Genomic DNA, 22,653 nt, shown 5'->3' with positions numbered 1-22,653 from the left:
AGTGAAATACTGGGAAGACGGAGTGTGAAACACTGGAGTAAAATCATCAGGGATACTGACCCTGAACTGAAAGGGCCTCGGTGTAATCCCCTGTTGTAGCCACGACCGTGCTAAAATGTCCTGAAGCACACTCTAAATCTCTCCCCGGTCTCCTCGAGTTGCTGTTCTGTCACTGATGCTGGGCACTCACCTCAATGTGCAGCACTGAGGGGCTAAAAAGAAATGAAGCTTTCCTAGTGGATCGATAACATTGTGGTTTCCTATTTTAATTATTTTTGACTATAACAAACCCTTTCATAAAACCAGATTCCTTACATTTAAAGCATTGCTTGTATGACCATACCTGCCAACACTCCCGATTTAAGCGGGAGTCTCCCGATTTTCAACCATTTCTCCCGCCCTGCTCCCGATTTGTAATTTCTCCCGCTTATCTCCCGATTTTAAAGTGAAATGAGTCAATGGTGTTTCACGTGTCGGGGTTCCTGCATGGATGTATTATATTAACGGGTTCCTGACAAACCTGGCAACCCAACCCAAAAGCACTGCCTACGTCCAAGCTCCGCCCCATGGAGCTGCCAATACGTCAACGTCGCCGCCATATTGGATGTGGCAAGACTGCGCTGTAAACTAATACAAGTGAATGGACTTATTTTCATAAAGCGCCTTTCTACAAAGAAATTTACGTTTTACGTCTCATTTATTCATTCACACACGCACTAATATACTTGGGAAACAGTTAGGCACCAAATATAATATGTTTAATTTTCTCAGATGGCAAAAATAAGAACTTTATTGATCCCACATAGGAGTAATTCATGTTAAATCAGCCAGAGAACAAGGTAGTGCCGAAAAACAATATATATCCCCCCTCACAAAAATAAGAAAAATAGAGAAACATATTTTCTCATCAGCAAAATAAACATATTTAAAAATTTTCAAGTTACAAAATAACATATTTGAACAATTTTTCAGATTTTTTCAGTTATTTTATTGTTTGGAAAATGGTTAAAATATGTTATTTTGTTATTTGAAAATTTGAAAATTTGTTTTGTTTGAGAAAATGCTTTGAAAAAAATCTGAGGGAAGAGTTGGTGGAGAATCAAGTCATAGCAAGCAAGGATCTCCCACAGGAAGAGAGAGTTGAAGGTTCTGGGGCCTTCTAGGGAAAGAGGAGAGCTTTACAAATCTGGCATCACTGATGAAGGCAATGCTCTGCATCTCTCACAGCAATGCAAGCTCAGAGAGGTCATTCAGCATGGTGACAAAGATCCTCACAGAAAACACAATGAGTTTGGATAATTCTACTCTTTGCGCACTCCTTTCTTGCAAGATTAACCATACCAGCCCTGGTCACAAGTATGTACCATCCAAGAAAGTGATTGAAGCTGCAAAGTCTGCACCTACAATTACAACAGGTCCTTAGGGTTACAAAGGGAACCTGGAAAATTCTACAAATATTGTATTTTATTGTTATTAATACTAAACTTATTTGGCTCCAAGAAGGCTGTAGAATCATTTTGGGAGGTACATTTTAGCACATTTCATTGTAGCTATGGATTTAAAGCTCATTAAAAGTCGCCTTGTTTATATCAGGGCGGGGATGTTGTGAGTGGAGCATTCCAACCGCTATCCCAGAAAATCTCCCTCTTTTTCACAGCCCAATGTTGGCAGGTATGTGTATGACTAAAGTAAAACCCAATCCTGCCAACATCTGGGAAACGACATAATGAATGTTTTCTATGAAACGCACGCTTGGTGAACATTATCTGAACCACATAAATGGTTTTTATTGTAGATGGGGAGAAGATGAATAGCCCCTATTTCACCTGTATATCAGTGTACCTTTTTATTTTGCACCAAGCACCACTGTCAGTGTTTTTCATTTCATCATTTACAGTCTAACCTTTATCTACTCTGCACAATCATCAAGTGTATTTGTACTTGTGGTTAAGAAAACATTGTACAGTTCATGAGCCTTTATTGAGAACCCGTAATGTTGTGCACCGTGGACCGGTGGAGCTGTTTTACGGCCCCCGATGACATTGGTTTGGGCTGGGTCACATGACCGAGACTGGTGAGAGTAAAATTCACCCTATTTCACTGAGCAGCTCAGGGACACATGCTGTTTGTCCAGCTTTGGGTTTTTAAAAGTAAATAATTACAGTCTTTTATGCAGATAATAGAAAAACAAGAGAATGAAACATGTGATGTGAAGAAATAGGATATATAATTGAAAGTGATCTCAATGAAAATGGTTGGATAGTTAAGAATTTGTTTTCTAACTCCTTTCAATTTTGTTGCACACAAAGATGCATTAGTGTGGAGAAAAACACATTGGAGTAAACACAAAATAATAACTCACATTCAGCAACAGCTGATAAAGGAACACTTAGAAAACTTGTTACAATAAAAAGTACAAAACATCTAAAATACCGAATGATTCCATTCTGTATTCATTTATTTTACGACGACAGATAATTTAACTGCGTGGCTTGTTACAACATCACTTATGGCTTATGGTGGGATTTCATTTAAATCTAGTCAAAAATGTTCTTCATTTTAAAATGAATTGATTGGACATCTCACTTGTCCTTGGACTTGGACAAGCCTGTTAAGACCTCCATCATATAACATCTGCTGCAAGATTAAAAAAAAATATATAGTCAGCTTCAAAAGGTTTTGCTAATCAAGGCACTAAATATTAATATATACGCAGACAGATGTTTAGGGAATAAAATGACCTGCACCAATCAACTATAACATTAAAACCCACTGATGCTTCTTCTGTTTGGTTTGTTCAAGTTCTGTTCAGAAAACCTGCATCCTGCATCCTTCCTCATATCCTGGGTGGGGTTGGCTGAAGGGCCTTTCTGTGTGGAGTTTGCATGTTCTCCCTGTGATCCCTTGGGTGGCTAATTGGGTGATTTTCCCTCACTAAAACATGCAGCAGTCCTGGGCTATACATGCCCCCTCTGGCCAGCCGGGGAGGCCGAGGGGGCGGGGAAAATCTGGCTGGAATAACGTGATCCTTCCACGCGCTACATCTGGCCAGAGAAGCCCCACCCTGTCTGGTGGCAAGTTAAGGAGGAGACCTGAGCTCAGTGCAGGACCTCCCGGGGTTGGTAGAGGGGGATAAAATATATATTAAAAAAAAAATAGAAAACCTGCATCCTTGCATTCACGTAGGTGTCCTTATGACACTTTCTACCCACCTAAATAGTTTTGCTGTCACACCCCACAAATGGCAACAGTAGCAGCCTCTCATGACAACACACGACTCAACAAAAACAGCTAGAGAGGAGCTTAAAGAACACAACCAAAAGTCTGAGGTGTTCACCAAGCATCCACCAATCTGTAGGTGTCACACTGCATCTGTGGGAGTTAAGTCAAATCCACAGAGAGCACCACCCACAACCCACAGGATCCAAACGATTTATTGCTACCATCTTTGTAGCAGACACCACAGGACACCCTCATACGTTCATAGTCAATGAAGTGAGGGGTTAGAGCTGTTTGGGCATGAGGACGACCCACTCAAACATTAAAGGAGCTTGAGGCCGGATTGTGGCAAGATTTATGAAAAAAATCCATATACATTTTAAGTTTTCTAGTTATAATGTCAGATGAAGCGTTCCAAACCCAAAAGAATGATCCTCTAGTGCAGGGGTTCTTAACCTTTCTGACCTTGGGGCCCAATTTCTTCAGTACAGAGTGGCCCGGGGCCCATTAAATATTAAAATTGTATAGCGGGGGTATTCAACTAAAACTTTGTATGTATGTATATATATATATATATATATATATATATATATATATATATATATATATATATATATATATATATATATATTTATTATGTGTGTGTATATATTCAAGTAGCCTCATAGTTGTATCAACATCTGCACCTGACTGTTATATTAAAAAAAGTACATTTCAAAAATATTTGCCATGTGTAACTTGAATTACACATATTTTTTTCTCTTAAAAATAAAATTGATTTTATTTTATTTTTCAAATGCTATCTTATTTTATTTCTCTACCAGCAGTTTGAATTTCCCCTTTTCTTTGTTAATTGTCTCAACACATTTTTATAATAAATGAATATAAACACATTTTAGCAATTGAACAGTTTTGCAGTTTGTCTTTCTTCCCCTAATCTTATGCCCTCACTTTCTGTCGTTCAGTGAGAGAACTGAGCTCTAACTTCTCCTGTCAGGACTTTAAATCTGGGCTGGATGGTGTCAGGTTCTCATGCACATGTGAAGGTGCTGGTGAACCTGGAACGATATTTAGTTTTAATTATGTTCATTGTGGAGAAAGCTGCTTCACAGCTGTATCTGGACTCAAACATGGGTGTTTTAAGATTTTATTTATTTAAGATATTAAATTAATCAGTTGTCTCAGCGTGTCAGACTTCATCCGAGCCTGATCAGCTGCGCCCACAGCTCTCCGCGCTGCAGCCCAGTCACTTTCCGATGCTTTTGCAACAACAGTCCAGTCCAGCAGACACCCACGCATCTACCATCCTTCAGCAGTAACGACGGAGCCCGCTGCTGCCCGAGAGGCAGCGGGCTCCGCGGCCGCGGGGACGCGTCGGCTCCCGCTCAGCCGGGCGGCTCCTCCCGCTCTCCGGCCCGCCTCTGCGGGCAGCTCCCCCGGGAGTCTCGTCTCTTTCTCGGCTGCGAGCCCCAGGTCTCGCCGTCCGCCCCAGGTGTCCGCCACGGAGCTGCCGCCGGGCAATCACTGGCAAATCACGCCCCCCTTCCCCTTTCTCATGGTGGCTTCAATTACGTCCGCCTTAAGCCTGAATAATGGTTCCGCGTAAATCGACGCAGAGCCTACGCTGTAGAATCCCTGATCCTGGTGGATCTAAACGTACTCTGTGCAAAATAAATGATTTTTTCTGTAAATACACACCATTTCTCTTACTATTACACGTACAGCTAGCTGAGTGTCTTCTCCTCATTTGGTCGGGAGTTGCTATGCAGTCCCACGGCCCTCGCGGCCCACACTTACAAAACTGAATTTTTTTTGCGGCCCTCTAGAGGGCGCTCGCGGCCCAATGTTGGGCCGCGGCCCTATGGTTAAGAATCACTGCTCTAGTGTATCTCTCCTTTGCCTTGAACAGGCTGTGTGCTGCAAAATGTGCTGCAATTCGGTCCCGAATTTCCCGCGCTGGGCTGCGGATGTGACGTCACATGACGCTGCATGCACGTTCTCCCCGTTCTCCCGTGCCGGCTTCACTGTTGGCTGCAGTACCCCCAACGGCCGTCGTGGTGAAGGGTGGCGCTAGAGAGTCTCATTTCTTAAAAGGAGCCTCATGCTCCTTTAAGAGAGTTGTTATAATGTTAGGGGAAATGGTGTATGTTGAAATGGCTTAACTTCATACCTTAACATGGTGGTGATGGAATTAAATAACAGATGTCATGAAAACATTTGTCAGATGTATTTCCGTCTATGTTTAAGCAGCACCATTTACCTTTTTCATCTTAAAATTATCGTTTCGATGTTTCATTAACTTCGTTTAGGGTGAATGACCCCACCCCCCCTTCTGAGTCAGCACGCTTGGCTTCCATGAAATTGAACTATATAACTTTGAAATTCAGCTCGAATCAAACTCAGGCAACACATCACACACCAACGGTAAGACAAGATGACTTATGGCCAGCAATGTGGAAGAAAAACAAAACAAAGAGGGCTAGCTTAGAGTTAGTGAGGAAAAAAAAGTCTTAGACTTGGAAGATGCAAGACTATTGATGAACTTTTCTTCTTTCTGGACTACAAAGTAATGTCTTAGTAGTGGTAGCGGGCTTGCTGTGTGGTGGTGTTGTGGTTCTTGTGTGATGTGGTTTGAGTGTGATGTGCTCCAACGTTTTGTGTCCCAGTTCCTGTAAAGCTGTGAAGGTTACATCATGTCAAGCAAATTTCACTGTGTTAGGTGCTAGTAAGTTCTGTAAATTTAGCAGAAGCCTGTTTTTTGTCCTGTTTCATCATGACTGTAGAAGTTCCTGTACTTGTTCTTGTTAGCCAGGTGTTTTCTTGATTTTTGTTCAGTTTTCCTTGGAAGTCATCGTGGGTTGTCCACCGTACTTTAGCACACAGCATGGTGACTTCATCACCTGTTGCTTTTTCAGTTGTCACTTTGTCATTGGCTTTACTTTCCTTAGCTAGTTATACTGAGCTGCTGAACAAATCCACATTTAACACTATGGCTTGTGTGAGGCTTGTGCCTTGTATATATAACAGTAATGGACCCCAACATCAGCATTGTGGAATAAAACACAGTTTTTTCACGTTTCTGCTTTAACTGTTAAATATATTTAATGTTACTAATTGTGAATCCATGACTTCCTGTTAACGGTTCTGATTAAAGTACTTATTAGAGCTGCTTCAGCTTACAAAGTGGTTCTTACCGAGGTTTCTTATTTTTGTAGATCTGTGATCTGGTCCTAGACTTTCTTGCTCTGTTTTGTCCCTAAAGTAAGTGGAGATTTTTAAGTAACAAAGGAGGATAAGATTAAACAAAGAGATAGGGAGCAATTTTCCACATTGCTGTTTAGCCTTTTATGATGGGTTTCAAATATAGTCATGGGCAGATGCTCTGATGTTAATGAGAAAGACAGCTGCATGGTGATGTGTGAAATTACATGGATTAAAGGAGGCAGTGGTGCACCCTCCTATATATTTTCTGCAGAGGGAGTAAAACATAATTTCTCTAGAATGTGTTTGAAATAAAAACATGTTCTGGAATTATGTACTCTATTTGTTTAATCAAAACGTACACAGGAATACAGGAAATATTGACATTATAGAGATCTGTGATACTTACCTGCATTCCAATAACATCCATCTACATTAATACTTTTACACAGTTCTAAGTTAAATGTTCAGATCTTTGTCTCCCCTGTCTATTCCTCCAGCTCTTCTGAGGCTTTTGTCTTGATTCTGACCAGGATTCTCCTCATGTGTGACATGCATGGAATACCTCACCAGATAGGTGTCTGGAAGGCACACATAACAGAAGTATGTTCCCACTTTAAACAGTACTTTAGATTCAGAGTAGCAGTGGGTCCACGCCGAGCCCGTCCACATGACTGAAAAGAGTGGTGTGCCCTCCCCGGGTTGGTGGAGTGGTCCTGCCTCGAGTGGAGGAGTTTCTATCTCTGGGTTTTGTTCACGAGTGAGGGAAAGATGGAGCGGGAGATTGACAGACGGATCGGTGCAGCGTCCGCAGTTTTGTGGTCGGTGTACCGGACCATCGTGGTGAAGAAGGAGCTGAGTTGAAATGCAAAACTCTCTTTTATCGGCCAATCTACACTCACACCCTCACCTATGGTCATGAACTTCAGGTAATGACCGAAGGGAGAACATCACGGATACAAGTGGCTGAGATAAGTTTCTTCCACACGGTGGCTGGACGCTCCCTTAGAAAAATAGGGAGAGAAGCTCAGTCACCCTGGAGGAGCTCGGAGTCGAGCCGCTGCTCCTTCACATTGAGAGGAGTCAGCTGAGGTGGCTTGGGCATCTGTACCGGATCCTCCTGGACGCCTCCCTAGGGAGGTGTTCCAGGCATGTCCCACCGGGAGGAGACCCCGGGGAAGACCCAGGACACGCTGGAGAGACTATGTCTCTCAGCTGGCCTGGAAACGCCTTGGACTCCCCCCGGAAGAGCTGGAGGAAGAGCTGGAGGAATAGATGGAGGAAGAGATGGAGGAAGAGCTGGAGGAAGAGATGGAGGAATAGATGGAGGAAGAGATGGAGGAATAGATGGAGGAAGAGCTGGAGGAAGAGATGGAGGAAGAGATGGAGGAAGAGCTGGAGGAAGTGTCTGGGGTGAAGGAAGTCTGTGCATCTCTGCTCAGACGGCTGCCACCCGACCGGATAAGCGGACAAAGATGGATGGTACTAGACAAAATTAGAATTTAGATGATAACTGGGATGAATGAGAATAAATTATGATTAGAATTTGAAGCTGAATTAGAATATAATTTGGATGAATTTTTGAGTGCTTTGTGTGTAGAGTGACCCCCCCAAAATCAGAAAGAGAACATAAAAACCCACGTATACCATAACACTTTGTTTACAGCAGTATACAATTAAACTGATTTGATTTGACTTGATTCAAGTTCATTTTAATTGAATTTGAAAAGTGGCTAAGTTGTTACTGAGGCTCCAAAACCATGTATTTGAAATGTATTCATGATTCTGAAGTCACCATATGTGTGAGCGAGCATGGTTAGTTGTTTTAGCGTGACCCTAGACCAGTGTTTCTCAATCCTGGTCCTCGTGGGCCCCTGTCCTGCATGTTTTAGATGTTCCCCTGCTTTAACACACCTGATTCTAATTAATCATCGTCATCAGCTTGTCATCCAGGGCTGCACAATTCTGTTAATGACACAGTCACTTGTATCATGGTGCAATGAAGCAGGGAAACATCTAAAACCTGCAGGGACACCGGCCCTCGAGGACCAGGATTGGTGACCCTTGCCCTAGACAAATGGATGTGAGGCAACAAAATGTAATTCTGACAATATTGTTTTATTATAATAGATTTAAAGACAGGGAGAAACTACAGCTGCTGCACTCTGGACTATCTGCGAGATTGACTCTTATAAACTGCAAAGATCTAATCTTCGGCTCCTCTCACTAAAATATTATCCATCCAAGCTCGTATTGATCACTCTGTCAACAATGTAAGAAAGTATATATGAGCCCTCAAGAGGGTGGAGCAGTAGTTATACTCTGGCCTCATAGTTGATGGATCAACTGAAAGTATTTGTTGGCATGGCTATTTTCTTAAGCCAAATGGCAACCGGTCATGGAATTACATTTGTCAGCAACTCTGCTCTTATATCAGCACACTGTAAGTCCTCTGTAAGGGTGGGAGTGGTGGTGGAGGGCACAGTGGCGATGGAGGCGCTCTCCAATTATCCCCACAGTCACCACAGAGGATGCTGAGGGAGGGCGAGAGGGCAGCAGTGATGAAGAATGCTATTTCATACATATTATTCATCTCAGACTGGTCCCTCAATTTGGGTCATGGTGTAAATATCCATCCTTTCCACTTTAATGCATGTTTAATGAAAGCAAAAGACAGTTTGAAAGGAGATCTGCATATGTTATAAAATGTGAACGAAAAAACTACAGACCAGGGAATTTCAGACTTGGATATTATCTTTAAAAATATGAATCTCTTAGAAACGTCATAAGGGCCCGTTCACTTACATGTAAAAAAGAAATGCATTATGCACTGTTGCTGCCGCATGGATACCACATTTTGTCCACTACCGTGACAAACGATTATTTCATCTTGGTGGTCTAAGCACAAATGATTTCTCTGTGTTGGCAGGAGCTTAAGAAATCCAAGGCTGCCCTATTTTTGAAGTGGCTGCAAAGTTCAAAAATGTTTTAGAAGCAAGTTTTTCTCCCTTTTATTTTTTATTTTTTTGATTGATTTTTGTTGCAAACATGCCACAATTTGACTTTAGGATACTGATCGCAGTACTTACAATGGATACAAAAACTGTACTATTCATATACGTTTGATCGCGTCTTGGGAAGACACCAGTGTCTTATTTTCATTGCTCAGTTTCTTCGTCTGTTTCTTCATTAAGTTCCCAGATCCCGAATTTAAAAAGGAATGAGCATGACTGCAGGTTATGGGGCAATCTTTAGACGTCAGAATAACTGGGTGACATTTTCTCTTAGAGTGCAAATGATTTATGAATCAAAGACGGACCCTTTAGCTCTATGAAATTAGCTTTTCTGCACTGTGGTAAAGTGGCTTACCTCCTAACTAAATGACTTTTCTCTCACCAATGAGAAGCGCACAGCAGGGTTCTTTTCAAGAAGAGACCATAGGCCGAGATTTCACACTTCTTATTCTCATCAGTCAAACATTAATAGGGAGATCTATTAAGATGTAGGCTAGGCACATTCACAGGCACACACTGACCAACAACTGCTGACAATGTAGTTAAACTTACATTTGACATTAGATTGTCGATGAGCTAATGTTTCACATGCAGCCGCTTGCATGTATTTCTGACGATGCAGCATAGAAACATTCTTAATGTGAATCACCTTCGGCACATAACAAAATCAATGCCTTACATGTGATAAATATTTAATTTCTTTTGTTGATGTTTTTCCTGCTGATGGTTCCAGCATCGAGTTCTGTGCTCATATACAAGTGACTGCACCCATGAAACACGACTTAATTTGCCTGTATCTTCCTTGAAGTAGTCACTTTGTGCCTCAATACGCTGCTAGAGGTGCGTGAACGTTTCTTGGAGGCTGCACTCTTTCAGTTTTACTCTGGATCTTAAAAGTTCTCAAAAACTGTCTGGCTGATCCGAGCAAAACAATTGATCCCCTGCTGGCCCCCGGCCACCAAAGACAGTCCTCGTGGTACAACCTGGAGAGTGAGGGAGGTGCAGCAGGTCAGGAGTATGACCAACACAAGGGTGTTATGGTAGCCATGGGCAGCAGGGACATGTTCCAACCAATAATATGGATTGGCAGTATTGTCTGGACTGGTGGGCTGTCCAGGGCGTAGACTTCTGTCTTTCGCCCAAAGAGACCTTGTTGTTTTTTGGGGAATTCTTTGACACACACATTGTAAAACAATATATCAAGGCCCAACAGTAAATGCTAAGCTCTCCTTCAGGCTTTCGGCACAAACGACCCAAACTGTTCCATCGTGCCTGCTCACGTGACTCTCTGACGTTCTTCGATAATAAAGCTACTTTGACTTCTTGTATTCTTCTTCGACTGAAGTTCAAATTGCCATGTTGACACAAGTGAAACAGTAACAGAAGTGTTCTGTATTTGTATTTGTATTCCACTATATTACATCTGTCAATGAAATCACAGCAAATGTTGTGACGCAGCAACTAATAGATTAATTGAATAGCTGGCAATAATGGTAACAAGAGATCACTGTCTAAAGGCTATGGCCATTTTGTCAAGCAAAAAAGATTAATGATTCGAAGGTCATTAAAAGACAGATTTGAAATGGTGCTAGACAAACTTAAATTGACTGTTTTGACCTATCCTTAAAAACGACTTCCTGGACAGTGAGCATTTAACTGGTTGTTCCACCTAAAGTGATTCCAGTGTTGTGGTTTATCTTCCACAAAGGAGCCACAGAGATATGATGCACAAATTCTCGTTGTGTTATTTATAAACACAAATATCAAGTGGGTTTACCTATTTAAATAACATGTTTAGATGCCAGCTGCATAATTTCACTTGTGGACCATTTTTGTGGAGCCGAATACTCATGATGAAATGTTGAACCAAAATAATGGTCTCAGTGTGGCTTGACTCACGATGCAGGTAATGAAATGTCTTCAGGAACAACTGGTTTTCCTTCATTAAATCACTACTTAACCATATTCATTGTTTGAGTACAAAAACAAAATGTCATCTTTGCATATTTTTCAGACTAGCCAGCCAACGTCCTCCTTTCACTGAAAATGTCAATTCTGAGTTCAAATAAACTATTACACAGAATAAGAGAGAACTTTGTGCTGATAAAATAAACCCAAAGATTGCAGAGTGTCTGATATCTGGTCATGCAGTTTTGGCAAGTACTGATGGTATGAGAGAGATAAGGCACATTATGCAAATTGGAGATATGTGGTAAAGTTTTAACAATCTTTCTGTCTGCACACCTGCAGCTATAAAAGCCTTCATTGATTTGTAAGCTGTCTGAAGTACCGAGTTCCATGTGGTTGAGGGCAACATAAAGCTGCCTTTGGAAATGTCGCTTTGAGAGTTTCAAAGACATGAAACTTAATCAAACAAGGTAATTAACACTGGAAAATACAGAAGTGCTAAATGGCCGGAACAGCGTGACGGTGGTCATGCTGCTCTGGTGTTGGTGGGGAAACAGAGCTGCTCCCTCTGCTCAGGATGTGCTGCAAAACCACTCCACTCTTAAGGACACTGAGCTCAATGAGTTCATGAAATTTTTAGCTAACGTGGAAACTCACATCTATTACAAATGTCATAATTATAGTGCTCTGCATCTTTTTCAATCTACAATTACATGGCAACTGATACCTTTGTTTTTCTATCATAGGTTTTTGAAATAAATTATTGAGGTGTTCATGCAATCCAGTGTTATTTATGCACGTTTTTGTAGTGCTAACAACTAAAATGCCTAGAGTTCAGGTGCATGAAGAGTAGAAATAAATAAATAAATGCCCCTTTTTATCTGCGAGAAGCTCAACACAGCGTTCACCAGGACCCGATGAGGCCTGAAGCGGGAGGAGCAGCCATCTGAGTCCTGACAGGGATTTCCTGTGTTTGATATTTTGAGCCAAGAGGACATGAACTTCTTTAATCCTTCCATCCTTTGTCCTCTTCCTTCTTTCATTCACACAAAGTATAATCAAATTCAGAAAACACAAAGAACTGTTAGACGCTACAAATACTCTTCAGCTTTTTCTTGTTAAGTGAAGGTAACTTATGTGTGACTACAATATTATGACTTTATAAGGTGTATCTACATTATAAGTCACCCATATGCCGTTTGTATTACCCATATGAAACATTTAAATGATTATAGTTTTTTTTGCCATGCTTCAAACATTATTTTTCTTAAAGTTTTCCAATTAAAGAACATTAAAATCACCCCTTTCTGTATTTCCCTGAACATAAATAATGGAATAAGCAGTCCTCATTCAACATTTGTTTTATCTTCCCATCATCTCAGTCCTGTTAAGGGCGGTCCCTACCCTTCCCCCACCTTTGGTGTCAAATTGTTCGTCAATTTATTTTTCTTTCATTTTGACTTACAAAAGTTGATTGTGGGATAGATCAACAGTACAGAAAGATCCACTGGAAAAAAGATGGCAGTCCTTCTTACAAGGTGAGAATAAAATGGCAAGAAGCGTCAGCCTCCATTTCTGCAGAGGTCTGCACAATCTAATAAAGACAGAGAAAGCCGAGGAAAAAACAACACCATTTATAATGCTAGACCACAGACTTGTGTGTCAAGGATAGTCATACATTTCAAAGGTGACAAAACAAGATGTCATATAAAAAGAAAAAAAAGACAACAGTTTTCTTTTCTAGCGATGATTCTTCGTAATGGCACTTTAACCTTAATCCCAAGGGGCAGTGTGAGAGATGGAAAAGTCCACTATAAAAACCACCCGTGAGTAAATGGCTCGATGTCTCAAATATGAGAGGTTTCTGAGATCTTACATTGCAAGTTTGAGTGGGAATTTGAAAAATTGTTCTGATGCTAATCCTATTCAATATGGTAAAACTCACAGTGACATACTTAGGAAGCTCATGCAAACAGGTTGTGTGTGTGAAGCTTGCATGCTCTTGCATTAAACATGAACGTTTCTCCCCTCCTCCACATCTTCACTACTGAAAATTCTTTGTAGCTCTCTTCTGCTTTGAATATGTTAATATTGAGGTAGATCCTGTTAGGCTAGGGTTAGGGTTTCTCTGTTTTATACTGCAAGCAGTTTCTACAATTTTGCGTCTCTATGTGATTAAACTGTTTTTGCACGACCTCAGTTACAAAGAGCTGGTCATTTTCACCTGACATGTTGTGCAATTTTACTCTTCAAAAGTTTATTTATAATCGCCATGCTCAAAATGTGAACGTCTTTCCAGCCAAAGTTGGACAATTGTTCCACAAATCGCACTGCCCATTTGATGCCTCTTCAGCTGTCCACAGATATTAATGGCTACTTAATATATTGCTATGGTTGTCAGGGAATTGGAGCCACTGACATTGGTAATCTTTTATAGCAGCAGAGTCATTTGAAATAGACATTTGTGGTGCTCAGAGCATAAAGCCCAAAGAGTTTGAGCAGATTTGCTTTTGCAATAGTCTTTTCTACATGTATTACTCTCGCATGTATCATAAGCTGACACCACCACCAGCATGACTGTTCTTCTCTGTGTGCAGTCATGCCAGCTAATACAATTCGATTAAAGTCTCATTCTTAAAGTCTTCCTGTTGATATAAAAATGACTTTTCCTCTATTTCATCATTTTTCACATCCACTTTAGTCATGGGGAGCTGGAGCCTTTCCCAACCGCCATTAGTTGAGGGGCGCAGTACACCCAGGAGAAGTCCCCAGTCCATCACAGAGCCATACAGAGACAAACAGGACGATCTGCTTGCTCCTGTAGACAGGTTAGGATCATCAATCAGTCTACGTCAATCGGCATCAAGATGTATGTTTGTGGACTGTCAGTGAAAGCTCGAATTACCGGGAAACCAAACAAAGAAAAAACAACAGAGATACAAGGAGGAGATTTATACTCCACACAGGGACCTTTAAACCACAAGGTGACAATGCTAACCACCTCAACCATCGCCACCACTATCATATATCTATCATACTATCACCACTATCACACCAGTGCTGCCCTCCTCTGTTTAAGATTCTTTTTTTTACAGGGTGAGAAAAATGTCAATCACGCTCGTCAGAACACTGTTATTTAAAGAAATATTATAAATAGTTATGTGGTTCTCATTTCTTTCATTTTTACTTCACTGAAGGTCATTTGCGACATCCTCTTAAGATATATTATATATCCTGCCTCATACAATATTTCTGCTTCATAGTAATGTTTATCAAATTTCCAGTTTAATTCAGGTTCATCTTGAAAGGCGAATATGTTTTATTGAAATTACATCGGATAACCCCAACAATACCTACACATGCAGGTGCGTTACAGTCAGGTTCAAAAGTTAGCACTTCCTCTCTTAATACCGTGGTTTTTTTTTAAGTAAAGACATAATGAAAATCCTGGAATCATACTGGCTCTTAATGTTGGTCATATACAACCTCAGAGGCAAAATAACTTTTTTTTCCCCCATGCTATTATTTATTGAACAAAAATGAAGTGAAACGGAAAAATATTATCCGGGCAATACTAAGAAGGGATCCTCATCAGGTATGAAGACTTTTTGGCGGTTTCCTGGTCCGGAGCATTCAGATGTGTGAAAATGCAATGCCACGAGGGAAGGATATGAGCAAAGGTGTTAGTGTGGAGAGGGTTAATAAACCCTTCCAAAACTATTTGGATTTCACTGTTCTGCTGTGAGAAAAAATGTTTGCAAGTGGAAAGCACTGAAAAGACTTGCTAGTCTTCCCAAAATGGACATCCTAGCAAGGTACGGCCATGCAATACCAGGAGAAATAGAACAAGACCTCCCAAGCGCTACATCTTTCACCCCACTCATGAAGCATGTTAATGCAACATCAAAGATTGACTCTTGTTTGGTCACTCTTTCCTTCATTCTTCCATCTCTACTTTCTTGAGAATTTTTGTGATCACTGTCATGATGTCAGCTGTAGCTCTGTGAACTAGTTTCACTATTGATGAGTGATCGAATGCCGTAAAGCCACACAACAGAAACTGATATTTTAAACTTTTTTTCACTACGGTACCGGTAACATTAAATCCCATGACAACAGGAGTAGAAGAGGATTAAACAAGCAGAGCTTGCTTGGAATGGTTCCTCCCCAATGATGTGAGACACATCAGATGTGATACGAGCGATTGTCTGGACTCCAAGCACTCACACACACCGTCACTCAATGCTGTAGATAAGAGCTGGCGCCAGGATGAGCGAACATGAGCCAGAAAACATGTTACAAACACAAAACCCTTTTGGTCATAAGAAGCTCATTCTTTTGACATTCCATGAATATCTCTAGATTTAGCATTAGATTGATTTGGCTGTTTTTGTCATACAGATCTCCCTCTGGTAATGACTAACACCTTCATCACACGTAGATAGTAGGGCGCGTTCTCCATGATGTTGTCCATCGACTGAATGGGGTTAGTGTCGAGCGTTGTTGAGCTGCATCGTGTGTTTTGCTGAGGAAGCGTTTCAAGCAGCAAAAGTGGTGGAATTTTCAACTTTTCAAATGCACAGATAATTCACAGACCAGAGTTTGTCACAAAGAGAGATTGCACTTTTTCGATTACACCTCCCAACTAATGGAGCTCGCTGCCTGAGGTACTCAGGCACACAACATCTGTTGATAACTTTCCTTAAAACTTTCATTTTTGGAGGGCCTTTTGGTATCAGCTGATGAATATATTCCATATTCTATTGCTTTTAATTCTGGCTTCCCTTCCTCAGTTTGGGATAACTGTTTTTCACTTTGTTGGGACGGGTGTTATGCAGACATCATTCATATATCCTACATAGATGTAACAACAATCACATTGTAATATCTGAGTATCATGAGAAAGCTAGGTTAAATCCACTTTTCTCAACGTAAAAAATGCATAGTGTACAGCCTCTGTGTCGTTGGTGGGGGAGCCTGCTGCTTAGTGTGGCCTTTGGCTGCTTAATGAGATGGAACAGTTGGCCAGTTCTGATCCGACTGTTTCAGTATTAGAGCAGACAACTGCAAACTCCATTTAGCAGCCAAATACCTGTGGTTTTGATTTTGACAGAGGTGCCTGTTTGTCCTCGCTGTCTCGCTCACGTAATCAATCAAAGCCTCGATTGGAGGACAAGTTGCCGAAATCTGACGTTATTATAAGACAACAGAAATACACATTCTGCTTCAGTGGTCAGGTTAACTGTGGACAGGCTGGTTTGACGGATATTTCGTCTAAGTTCTTGTTACAGTTGATACACAGTGAACATCATAGGTCTTGCCTACATTTGAATTGTCAGTTTGAGGTAGACATGCCATTCTTTTTTTAGATGGATAACTCAAACGACAGTGGAATTTGAGAGACATCTGAAAACATACCGTATCAAATAAGTCCCCTTGTGATTTTTGAGAAGATGCAGAGACAAATGGAGTTCTGATGGCATACCAAATATCTTCATGGGCAGATGTTTAATGTTATGTGTAGAAATATGCAAAACTAGAAGCCTTTTCTGTTTTATGTTCATCTTGTCCTGCCATCTTGTTCGTCACGGAGACATTTGGGACTTCAGGAAAGGCAGGGAATGAGACTTGACTTTCCAAAGCTGGAGCGCCATCAAATCTGCCCCAAAGTCCTACTACTGTACTTGCACATATGACCAAAATCCGATTCCTATCAGTTCCCATCCCTGCGTGATGTATAATTTCTTTAGTCGACATCAGCAGAAAATAAGTTTGTGATAACACTTTATAGGTCACCGCTTCAAAGCCCAAGTTTAAAGAAGTATAAGTTAGCAGTTAGCGTTTTTCTCATTAGCTGATATGATATTGCATAAAGGGAACATGAAAATTGCATCTATAAAGTTGTAAATGAGCTCAGTGGGAAGTTATTTGAAAGTGCTAAATAACTAATAATAATCAATTCAAAATCTAACAAATAAAACCAGAAATTATATTATGATCAAGCTGAACTTTTAACTCTGAAATCTGAAGAATGCTAACTTAAAGGGTTGTTCTTACAAGTGTGAAATGCTTGAGAATACTTTACTAATTTGTTACAACCTATTAAAACTATCTAGCTATCTTTTGCAGTGTAAAGCACACTCCCCCTAACAAGGACTGAAGTTAAACACTACACACCACCAACTTTGCTATGATAATTCTTGCATTTGCACTTTATTGTTTTTCAAAATGATCTTAACCCCATACAAGTAATATTGTCTTATAAGGTCTTGTAAAGTTGGCACTTTTATAATGAAGGATAACCTAAATACATCAAGATACTGAAACGTGTTAGATGGCTTTAGGTGGAGAATGGAGAGGTTTTCAGTCGTCGATGCATTCCCAAACAACAAAGAGCTTTCTGTGAAAACAAGCAGTGCTGAGTTTTGATGGAAATTAATTGGATGAGTCTTCAGGGGTTTAAGCAAAGAGCAAGCATCAGTTACAGAATCATCTGGGTAGCTGTGTGAGTTTACTCTGATTCAAAGCTAACTTGCAGTTTGAAAATAAAGAATGAATAATGTGTTTTATCACTAAAAAGTATTATATACAGTAGGCACAACCCTAAAGGACGACTGAACCTAAAGGACTTTGCAGTAGTATTGGCCTCTGGTGGCTCTGCAGGCTGACTGATGATATGCAGCAGCTTGGAGCTGGCAGACGTAAAGGGGATGCAGTGGCAGAAAGAGTACTGGACATGTCGATAGTGATTACATTCAACTACAGAAAAGGTTAAGGGTCAGAATAAATGAGAGCCGGCAACTTCATCAAATGAAAATATTCATCTGAGCTATCTTCTTATGATGCTCCAGGCAGGTTCTTCAGCCTTCCTTTGACGAAAGGGCTGATTCGTAACATTAGAAAATCAAATTCAGTTCCCTCATTATGTCTATAGTATAGCTCTCCGTAGATATACTCATAACTTGAAATAAAAGCTGAGAAGTCAAATTTCATGAAATAATCCAATTCCGTCATCGGTCGTAGGTAAGAGTTTCTGTGTAAGAGGTACAGCAATTCTGCTTTGCAGCTGTTCTCAAGCTGCCGTTCTTGTCGCCAGACTTTTTTAATGAAATACTGTGGAGTTCTTTAAAGGCAGACTCACCATCCTCTCTAGACTTTTGAATGAAGGCATCCACACCACTTTCTCCGTAGTTTCCCTCTGATGCTACGGTGGAGACGTAGTTCCAGCCCATGGCTTTGACGATGTCCACCATGGCCTGCGCCTGGTAGGTGTCTGGGGGCACCACGCGGGAGAAGAAGTCGTAACGGGTGTTATCACTCAGCTCCGGAGCCGTGGAGGCATAGCTCACTTGAGGGATCTATAGAAGAACAAGACAGGAGACAAGGGACAGAAATAGCCACATGTTGTGAAAATTGTAAATGATGCACTTTCTATGAACTGATGATATATGCAGTGAGAATGTTCCTTAAGGTCCCATGTTTTAAAAGCAAGTGATAATGATGTGTGGTGTTTTTGAGTGTGCTTTGAATAGTCCTGATGATCATATGTTTAACTATAATCATTTGTGAGGTGCATGTTTTTCTTCACACCATTCAAGCAACACACGTCTGTTCAGCATTTACTCCCATGACTAGGGGTGGGCAAAAATATCGATATAGCAATATATCGCGATACTTTTCCAGCCGATTCAATATCGATTTTTTTTATTTTTTTTTATCCCCGATTTCTTTCCCATTACATCACCCAGTGCTCCTACCTAAGTGACAGTCCTGGGCATTGCCACTCTCTACCAACCCTGGGAGGGCCCTGCACTGAGCTCAGGTTTTATTTCACGTTTTATTTCATTTTATAATTTATTTGTTATATAACACAATTGCCTGTCCTTAAAAAATGAAAAATAATGGACAGAGGTTTATTTATTTATGGATTTATATCTATACTGACTGATCACTGTGCCTGTCCTTGGTTTTAGTACCCATCTTTCTTGTGTTTATTATCATTTGCCACATAATTAAAGCAACCTCATACTAAATTTAATGTTAATTCCATGTGATGTAAATAATATGAAAAACATATACAAATATGTTGTAACTTTAGCTTGTATAGTTATAATAAAACATTGTTTTGATTCAGTTTGTCCCATGAATTGTCACTATAATCTGATGAACGTGCAACTCGGATTTTAAGATCCATCACTACATCTACATATTGGATTTTAAGATGTGTAATGCATTTTTTAATTTTTCGGTGAACTATGTAGAATATAATAATCGGGATATCGCATAATCGGGATATCGCAATGTGTATCGTATCGTGGCTCAAGTATCGTGATGCGTATCGTATCGTGAGGTCTTTCCCAATACCCACCCCTACCCATGACTAATGTAATGTAAATGTGATTTCCTAAAGAAACACGCACAAGAGATCCTAGATTCTTGTTCAAGACCAATGAACACATTATTACTCTGGAAAACTAAAATATGATTTTCTCTCTTTATGCAGTTTAAATTAGAGAAGGCATATTAAATGTCAAGGCCAATTTATTAGAATAATAGAAAAATACATAGGAAATTATTGATATGGATTGAGGGATGAGACAATATTCCTTTTGAAAAGACTCATCTAGCGAGGGGAATTTTCAGATTCTGCTTTCCTTTGCATTTTGCTTTTTTAAAATGTTCTGTTTTTAGTTTCATTGCAAAGGTCTCTGCCACTTTCAGCAGAAAACTCAGGTCCCACCTTATGTTTGCTCAAGTTCAGATTTATGACCGTCCAGGCCTCTGGTATATTTCTTTGGCCTCCACAGTACAGTTTGGAGGATTTCGTGGCTCTTATGCAGCTTTTTTTGCCATCATTGTGATGATATAACATCCTGTTTTTAAGATATCTATTTTCATTTATAAATAATTAATCATTTATCGCATTTTCTGATTAAAACACAAAAAGAACAGGAAGTTAAAAGGAAAAGCCCATAAAAGAGAAAACACTTTCAAAGTCAAACATGAAACATATTAAAGCTGAAAAAAAGAACAGAGGTTTCACTTCAAAAAAAGGTGAGATTAAACATAGAATGATCCAGAGATAATCACAACATAATCCCAGTAGAAATAGCAGAAAAAAACAAAACCCAGAACAGAGGTTATAAAATAAAAAGCACATGAAAACCACAGCATACGTTTGCAGTTTGAAGTGAAAATAAGCCCTAGGTTATGACAAATAGCACATGTTTTTTAATCAATTTATTCAGATACCCGTCCACTTGTTATCTACACATGGACTTGCTGCTCCTATAGTCAGCACACACAGGTCTCATATCCAGCAGACCTGCATCAAAGTAAACCACCGAGTGAAAGTTTTCTGAATTCAGTATTTTCTCCATGAACTGCAGGTTGACTGCTGTGAGAGTGATACCATTCCTTCCTCCCTGACTTCACACAGCAGCGGCCTTTGATGTGGTCAACTGAAGCCCCGCGCTGACCTTAACTACTGTTAGAGCTTGTGTTAGAAGCACAGCTGTGTTTTGTTGAACACATGAATCTCCAATATGATGTTGTTGCTTTGCAGCAGCAGCAAAAATGTTAAGATCATCTGAGGCAAGTAATGTAAAACATGTCCCTTTGGCTAATAAAAAGGCGATAACAATACACACAGTTACATGAAAAATAAGGTACACCCTCTTTTATTTTTAGTGCATATCATATGGTCCTTACAAGATTATTATTATTATCTGCATTATTTTATCAAGTAAGGACCAGATGAAAAAAATGTTATGTGGTCTTTACCAGGTCTTATACTTAGGTCAATACAACCTTATATTAACAACAAAATGTTAAATGTTAGACTGTGACATTATTTATATAGAAGAACCTGAACCAACTAGCTGAAGGAGAAGGACCATATACACTTATGTCGCTTTTACACTAGTACCCCGACTCGACTCGCCATGCCTTGTCTCGACTCCACTCGCCCTCGTTTCTTTTCAATACCCGGATCAGAAGTAGGCGGGGTTGGAGCGAAGCTGCTGTGACGTACTCGATTGTGCGACACAAACGAAGAAGTAAAGGCGCCAAAGACGGAGAACATGGATGAGTTGATATATCTGCTGCTTGTTCTGTGGCATTTATTTGATATAAATTTAAAACAACGCCATTGTTCTTCGAAAAAAATGAACAAGTCGCTCTTGAAATGATGTCACATCCTGACTCACCGCCTGACCAATCGGTGGCCTGTAGTGTGATGACGTCAGATGAGGCTGAGTAGGTACTAGTGTAAAAGCGCCATTAGGGTTTCTGAAGGAGTTCAGAGGCCGACTGCCTCTAATCAGTCTCTATTTTACTGGATCTCAGTCCTGCATTTGATACAGTTGACCACAATATTTTACTCGAACTAGGGCTGGGCGATATGGACCAAAAGTCATATCTGGATATTTTCTAGCTGAATGGCGATACTCGATATATATCGATATTTTTTCTGTGACATAATTGGGGTTTCCCCCAAAGCATTATAGCATAGCATCTCTGTTAGCTTCATTTTTTTCTGAGGCAAACCCTTAAAAAAACAGTCAGTTTTAATACAAAGCCTCGTGCCAAATGTCACACAGGTTCCTTTATTAACAGAGGTCTGCACAATATCAAAATGTATAAAACAAATGAAATAAAAATAAACTGCCTGCATATATAGAATAAAAATGCTTCTTGAATAAAATAAAACAAATATCCCTTTCCTGCATAACAATTAAATTAAAATACACTGTGCAATTAATACAATATAGACAGTAACAGGCAAACTTTTCCACTGAGGTTGACAGTTGTGCAAATAACAAAACATTTGTGCAAATCTCAAATAAAACATTCAAGTCAGTTTGTCACAAAATAAGCTATATCAAAATCATAAAAAAAAGAAATTAAAAAAAAAATATATATATATATTTTTTTTTAAATCGATATAAATGATATTGTCTCGTACCATATCACGTTTGAAAATATATCGATATATATTAAAATCTCTATATATCGCCCAGCCCTAACTCGAACCACTGGGAAACATGGCGGGTCTTTCTGGTCCTGTACTAAACTGGTTCAAAATATACTCAGAGAACAGGAAGTACTTTGTGTCAATAGGTAACTTTACATCGGATTAGACAAGAATGACATGTGGAGTTCCCCAAGGTTCCACCCTGGGACCTCTTCTGTTTAACATTCACAGACTTTAAGGTTCTGATGCTGGTCTATAAAGTTCTAAATGGTTTAGGACCAAAATACATCAGGGACCTGACCCAGTATGAACCTTCCAGACCCTACAGGACATCAG

General features: G+C 40.0%; 1 protein-coding gene across 3 annotated transcripts in view; it reads right to left on the bottom strand.

The window, feature by feature from the left end:
* grm4 (glutamate receptor, metabotropic 4) overlaps window positions 1-22,653 on the bottom strand; it is a 250,271-nt gene that overhangs the window by 62,483 nt on the left and 165,135 nt on the right. For all 3 annotated transcript variants that reach the window (XM_061735446.1, XM_061735449.1, XM_061735448.1), the window contains one exon: window positions 18,484-18,700. In XM_061735446.1, the coding sequence (XP_061591430.1) occupies window positions 18,484-18,700 (217 nt within the window). The remainder of the gene's footprint in view (window positions 1-18,483; window positions 18,701-22,653) is intronic.

This window comes from Cololabis saira, chromosome 12 (genome assembly GCF_033807715.1).
Source record: "Cololabis saira isolate AMF1-May2022 chromosome 12, fColSai1.1, whole genome shotgun sequence".
NCBI classification, from domain to species: Eukaryota; Metazoa; Chordata; class Actinopteri; order Beloniformes; family Belonidae; genus Cololabis; species Cololabis saira.
The sequence above is the reverse complement of the archived record's forward strand: the minus strand, read 5'-3'. Positions and strand labels throughout refer to the sequence as shown.